The sequence below is a fragment of the Aptenodytes forsteri genome, unplaced genomic scaffold (genome assembly GCF_000699145.1).
Source record: "Aptenodytes forsteri isolate BGI_AS27 unplaced genomic scaffold, ASM69914v1 Scaffold297, whole genome shotgun sequence".
NCBI lineage: Eukaryota > Metazoa > Chordata > Aves > Sphenisciformes > Spheniscidae > Aptenodytes > Aptenodytes forsteri.
The window spans coordinates 1,017,519-1,024,656 of NW_008796167.1; the positions used below are offsets into that span (position 1 = coordinate 1,017,519).

Below are 7,138 nucleotides of genomic sequence, written 5' to 3' on the forward strand. Positions count from 1 at the left end.
GCCGGAGCGGCGCCCGGAGGGGGACGGGAGGGACGAGTGCGGCCCGGAAACGCGGCTCCGGGGGGCGGTTCCTCCTGCCCGCCCCCCTCTGCCCCGGGCTGAGTTACCGGAACGAGCGCCAGCTCCGGTTTGCCCTTCGCTCGGCAGGAGATTAGAAGGAGGAAAAAATACCGAGTTCGGTTAAAGTTAATTTTCCAAGAAGGTACAAGAAACCAGCGCGTCCCAGCGGATGCGAACTCGGGGGTTTGCCACGTAACGAGTTTTTAGTTAAGAAAATAAAAGTAGCACTATATTAAACTTGCTCGCCTTTGCCTTTTCTGTCCGTATTTGTCTCTCGTACAGCAAGAAGTGACGGTGGAAGTGCTGGATCGCTTGGAGCACCTGGCCTTGGTTGATTTCCGCGACGCAGAGGGCGTGGAGCGGCTGCAGAAAGCAATCCAGTTTGCTGACCAGCTTCATGAAGTAAACACCGATGGAGTAGAACCGATGGATTCGGTCCTGGAGGACAGGTGATGAGTCGCAGCAGCCTCCTTTTAACTGTTAATGCTTCAAACTATTTGCTTTTGTAACTTTTTTTTTCCCCCCTGGGAATCACCCTGGTTATGCATTTGGCCCCTTTGCTTACTGAGAAGTCTTACCGTGGTTTTGTGTGGAAGGATGATGTCACTGGCACCTTTATGCGTAAGCATCGCAACGATGAGCTCCAGTTCCTTTGTGCATCTTGTCATGAATGATCTGCACACGCTGCTTCCCAGATACCTGTCAGTGGCGTTCTTAGTTGCTGCAAAATGTTCCAATACTGGTCTTGCCACTTACTTAAGACCAAAACCAGTTTAGCGATAAGCTGCACTTCATATTTCATATTCATAGAATAGCTTAAGGACAGGCTGGTAATCTTTGTTCTTCAGGTGTCTGTATCTCAGAGAAGATGATGTTACAGAAGGCAACTGCACGAAGGAGCTGCTGAAAAATGCCAGAGAGAAAGTAGAGGAATATTTTGTAGCCCCACCAGGTATTGTCTTGCTTATAAAAAACCTCTTAACTTTGCTTGAATTAACCTGAGGAATGTAACCTGCCGTAACTGCATATACTTTCAGAAGTATTAGCCAGTAATAAGGAAGTACTAAAATAAATAACTGAAGCCATCTGAGAAAAACAATCTATTGGTCCAAAAGCAGTACAGAAGCTAACCTTTCTCTAAAGTTACCACACACGTTGAGCGATTATTTACACAAGTCAGAACTTACTTTTCTTTCTTGTGCAGGAAATTTAAGCTGCCTGTAAGTACCTAGAATAAAGTGGAGAAGCACTTTACTGCTAAGCTGTGCTACCCAGAAGGTAACTTACAGCTTGGTCTCACACAATTTTCTTTCTGTTTTCCATCAGGTAACATCCCTCTACCAAAGCTAGAAGAAAGAGAGACTTTCCTGCAGGGCTCTTAGCAAAAGCCCAGAACCCAAATGCCGTTTCGGTATTTTATTTGGGAAAACTAAGGTTTGTGCGGTCACAGCTGAGAAACCCTGGCATGCATTTTGATCAAAAGAAGCACCCTTGAAGACAATTTACAGAAGGAGGAAGGTGTGAAAAGTTTAGCAGTACTACTGAAATATTCAGTGTTTATGAAGCTGGAAGGCAGCATGACAGATGATCTTGGTGCTTTTATTTAGCAAAGTGAGTTTGGCGTTATTCTTCAAGATACAGAATGGCTTAAAGGTTTTAAAGAGAACATTAAAAGGTGATGATTAAAAAATCCGGAACACTATACTTTTCCTCAACAAGTTTGTCAGGAGAACAAGAGAGGCTGGAAGGCCGTATTTGCCTATTTCTCACCTTTAGCTTGACTTAGGCTCTGACCCTGTCAGAAGTAACAAAGTCAGTCTGGTATGGAGGAGTCCGTAACACCGCTGAGTATCTCTGTGATGTACGGACAGAACTCGGATTTTCATTATGGAAGACAAGGCACTTCAGGAAGGTGATTCACTCAAATATTTTGCTTCTATTGAATATTTCCATTTTTATCTCCGTGTTCCATGTCTGTGTGGGTTACCTTCTGTTTCCCACTTTGTATTTTTATTCTCACAAATTAAATACTAGGGGTTGTACATAATTTGAGAAAGAACTTTTCATACGCAGAAATAGCTGCTCTAAAATTAAAAATCTTTGCCATAAATATTTCTGTACACCAGACGTGTATCTCTAGTGATACTAGTGATATTTTCTGGATTAAACCATTGTTCTGTTTCAACCGAAGCATTGCAGTTGTTTGTGTTACTTAAAATATCCTGTGTAGCTAAGCTTGTTATAAATAAAGAATGTAATTACTTGTGAACTTGGCATTTTTGTTCTGTTGGCACAATGAACTAAATACGCACTATAACCATTATTTTGTTGTTGGAACAGGTTTTAGAAATACAAGTACTGCAGTACCCTTTAGTGTTGCAGACAGACATTGGCAGCAGGAACCTAGTAACAGCTTCAGTAGAAGCAGCAGTAACTTTTCTTCCTGGATGGTGCCCCGTCCACATACAGATTTAAGAATCCAGAATGATTTATTCCAGTTTTCATGATCTTTTCTAGTACATAGAATTACGTCCTGAGCCACAGTGGAATTTTCTTAAGAAGTGCTAGAAAAGACCCCTGAAGTTATTGTAATAGGATACTACTAATCACCAGTTCTGAGTCTGCTCTTACAGCTCTTGAGAGCCTGACAGAAGGAACGTAGGCTCCTCCACGACTGTGCAGGCACATGCTTCCCCTGAGGGCTGAAACTCACCTCATGAGATCATAACTTGATGTCATCCAGCTTACACAGTGCAGTTCTGTATCTTCTTGCAGAGAAAAGCCATTACTCCCATTCTGTCTTTCTGTACATCTGCATAATAAACACCACCAGTTTGGTGTGTGTGTCCCTTCAGGTCCTGCCAGCTGTCTGATAGAGAAAGTCCTGAGCGTGACCATAATAACTATTTCTCCTATGAACTGCATTTTCCACATCCCTGCAAACAACAGGTAATATAAATTAGAGATTAATGATACACATGCGTTGTTTCTTAACATCTCAGAAGTCCACCAAGCATATTAGAAGTATCATAATTTGAAAAACTGAAAAAAATACTAAAGAGTTTGAATAGTACTGGTACTAGGTTCAGTCATTAGTGGCTTGCTCTTAATACCGTGTGTACAAACTGCTTTGACAAGCTCCCTCTCAGGCCATTCATTATGTGCCACGTATTTAATGGAAAACCTAGGTTGAGTGAAAAGGACTACAGCTGCCTTTGCTGGTGTAAAAAATCACAGCCATTGGGTAGGATCCATTTTCACTCGCTACCCTCAAAGGTTGCATGTTTGGTAAGCTTTGAACTGGTTTTTTTTCTGGAACTGATTTTTTTTTCATATTTTTCTCTGGCAGGAAGCAAGAGCAAACACTTGTCCCACTCTTACTTGTGCAGTTACTTCATTATTTGTCTAAGCTTCCATAATATACACACATACATATACATACATGCATACACATAAAACATGTAATTATTACGACACTTGAATTCTTTCAAGGGTGTTGAATTAAAGTCTCTATTTAACCCCACTAATCCAATTCTCTGCAAAGCTGTAGCACTGTATTAGTGCTTTAGGCTCAGGCTTTTCAAGATTCAGACCCTGCAAACGCTAAAGTCTTGCAAATATACAAGCTCAGCCTGAAAGTCATCTATGATGCATATATAAATCATGACAAGGAAAGACCTCAAGTCACACCATACAACAAGCATGTTAGCAGAGAATTCCCAGTTTGAGAAATCCTCACTTGTTCTATCCATTTTGGCTGCCTCCTTTGACCATCAGAGAGAACGGGGACAATGTTATTTACATGGAAAATGGAAGAGGAATTTGAGAGTCAACCGCATGACTGCAGGAGCTTCCAACCCGATACATCAAGTATCTATTTAAAAGCAACAACCAAACCAACAATTTGGACAAAGATGATCCCACATTCCCAATGCAGTACAGGCTAAGCTTAAAACTGCCAGTTCACTGCTGCTCCCTTACCCACACACTCCAGTGAGAGAACAGACTGCCCAATGTTTGTTCCCTGCGGCCCAAACTGCATTTAAAGTGGAAAACACACATTTCCTTAATAAAGGGCTTTGTTGCAACTTCACCACTAATAAGGGAATTACAGCCCTGACTTGGACACCGGCAACCACCAAAACAGAAACCCTAGCAAAGGCCAGATGAGCTGCCTATGGGGCAGAATATGTTAGTGCCTCAGCCTGCCCTCGGCGTGTCTGATGTGGTGGGTGCTGCGCCACACGGGATGGCGCAAAGCCCCACTGGGCCCTGGCTGCACCCAGAGGTGGGCATGAGACGCCCTTCATGGTGCCAGTTCACCTGCTTTCACCACAGGGCCTTGACGTGCAAGTGGGTCCGGATCTGGGTCAGATCTTTACAGTATTCTGCCACAATGCAATTTATAAACCCTGGCAAGTGAATAAATATAGTTAAGGACTCGTGTAATAAAATTGCTACCTGTAAATTCCTTGTAACTGCAGGGAGGCAAACATGATGTATATTTGTGAAATAACTCATCTTTTCTCAGTGCTTTCAGCAAAAAGAAAAAAAAATATCTGTGTGGTTAAAAAAAACCAACAAAAGGAGGCCAGATTCTGAGATGATGTGAATGGATCTAGTTTCCCTGGAGACCATGGAGATAACTTGACTTACACCTGCTAAGGTTTTTCCACTACTGTGTAGATCTGTAACATATAAAATTGGATTAGAAGCCCTAGCATACAGATTCCAGGTTTACAAAGAAAATTTCAAGGTGGAGATTTCTTCAGTTTTATGAAAAAAAGAAAATGGAAGTTGTTTTATTGCTAATAATGATTATTTTATGTTTTGATAGTAACTAGGAGCCCCAGGAAAAATCTCGATTAGATATAGTGATACGGTATTCAACACAGAGCAAAAAAAGGCCTCAACTGAAAAGTGCTTACAATCTAACCTCCATCTGCAAGAGGAATCTCATGATACGCCTTATCCATTACCCAATTTTCTTTGGCACCTCCTCTACTCCAGCTATCATCTCCTATGTGCATTTGTTCTGCCTTCCCCTGCAGCTCTGTCCTGAGGGAAACTATACTTTTATATTCTTGATTAACAAGTAAGGCTGTAATGTTTCTCTTTAAAGCCGTGTATCTCAGGCTTTAATGTTTCTCATTAATGATGTGTATCTCGCCCACACTGACATTTCCTGCAGTCGTCATCACATCTGTTCCTTCAGCTAACCATTTCTTAATAAATGCATAGAAATTTGCCTGCAGCTACCAAACACAACCACCTCCTCAGAGATTCATGGGTGTTTCTGAAGTTAATTGTAAGCACTGGGAAGATTGTAAAATGGTTCAGTTCTGTCAGCACAAAACTGTCTAGTACTCAAAGAACCATTGCTAGTGCTGCAGATACTACACACAGTTCTGTAAATTAATTGCTTACTGTGGCCCCAAGACTATTCAAAGCTTCTTCAAGTTGCCAGCACACGAGGTCTCATATGCCCTTTCATCTGCTGCATCAAACCAGGTAAGTTCCCTTAATTTCATAACTTTCAGAGTTGTCCCTAACACACACTCCTGATGGCAAGACAGAAAGCAAAGCTGTGCATTTCATCTCTTCTAATTGGAATGCTAAAACCTGGAAGCTAAAGTCAGAAGTTATTTCTGAGATATTCTAGAGTGACAGAAGTACTACATTACCCAGTTCTAATATTTTGGGACAGTATATTCTTCTGAGGTTGCCTCAGAACTTGCAAGGCAAAAGGCTGCTTGCAGTTATGCTGCTTAAGCTATAAATGACACTGAGCAGGTAACTATACTGTACTGATATGAAAAATATTTGCATTTCAAGTGAGGTGGATGACTGCTCTTGAGTTGTTTATTTCTACAAGGAAATGGCAGTCCCACCAACCAGTATTTGAAATCCTCTCTTAAGTCAGCCTGTGCTGTTTGCTATAGACATGGTTCAGAGTCCTGTTATTAACAGATCACCAGCTATGGAAAACTCAACAGCAATTCTCTAGCTGCTGACAAGAGTATAAGCAGAAAGTGCCCCAGGGAGAGTGAAACTAACAAAACCGAGCACTGGGGATCTCCCAAAACATCTTGCTTCATTTAAAACAAACAAAAAAAAAAAACAAAACCCCCCCCCCCAAAAAAAAAAAAAAGAAAAAAAAAGGCAGGAGTTGCAGAAATAGTGAGATCTGCAAAAGATGCCTTAAATGAGACTTAAGAAGTCTGATGGATTCAATTCACTAAAGGAACAAAATTTAGAGCTGACTTGATCATACTCAGTACTAACATGGGTAAAAGATTTCTATCAGAGGTCACTTAGTCTGAAAGACAAAGACAAATTGAAAACAGACATATGAATAGGAAAGATGATCAAGTGCTATTTATAAGCTACGGAGCTCCTTCCTCCGACATGGGTGGGCTTTCCTCTCAGTAAAGGGCATCTTACCGAAAGAGCTACCCCAGTTCAAAGAGAAACAAGGGCCTGCTGCAGAGATTACTGGGTTAAATCCCGTGTCTCTGTGATCTGCGTTGGGGCAAGGAATAATGGCTTTTGGGGCCCACGTATCAGCTATGGAAAGGTGTTGTACAGAACTCGTGGACACATTAAAATGCACTGGAGACTGAGCGTACTTCAAGGAACAAGTTTTTTGCCCAGGGTCACTAGATGATGTCAGAGACGAGTAGCATGGGAGCCAGGACCGGAGGCTTTCCATACACAGCTGAAATCTACGTTAAGATCCCCAACAGCATGCGCTCCGTCGGACGTGCGGGGCGTGCTCTCCGGTACCTCACCTGCATCCCGCGGCGGGGATCCGGGGCCGCCCCAGAGGCCTCGCTCCGCCGAGCCCGGGGCTGCGCCCACGCCGCTGCGGCCGCCCGTCGCTATGGGAACGGACGCAGGCGCGAGGCATGCCGGTCTGAAAGAAACTGCTGCAGTAAAATGCTACGAGAGCGCCGGATCCTGGCCAATGAGCGCTCGGGAGGGTGGTGGCGGTGACCAATGGCTAGCGGCCAGTACGGAGGGGGTGGGGCTGGGGGCGCTTGGAGGCGACGGCGGGGCGGCCGGGGTGGGTTAAACG

The 7,138-nt window shown here is 43.2% G+C and overlaps 1 protein-coding gene across 1 annotated transcript in view; it reads left to right on the forward strand.

Moving 5' to 3' along the window:
* Window positions 1–2,327, forward strand: part of GATC (glutamyl-tRNA amidotransferase subunit C) — a 7,094-nt gene extending 4,767 nt beyond the window's left edge. Inside the window, exons 2-4 of the mRNA XM_009287547.1 lie at window positions 343–509; window positions 909–1,012; window positions 1,387–2,327. Coding sequence (XP_009285822.1) covers window positions 343–509; window positions 909–1,012; window positions 1,387–1,442 — 327 coding nt within the window. The 3' untranslated portion in view covers window positions 1,443–2,327. The remainder of the gene's footprint in view (window positions 1–342; window positions 510–908; window positions 1,013–1,386) is intronic.
* Window positions 2,328–7,138: the final 4,811 nt, after the last annotated feature.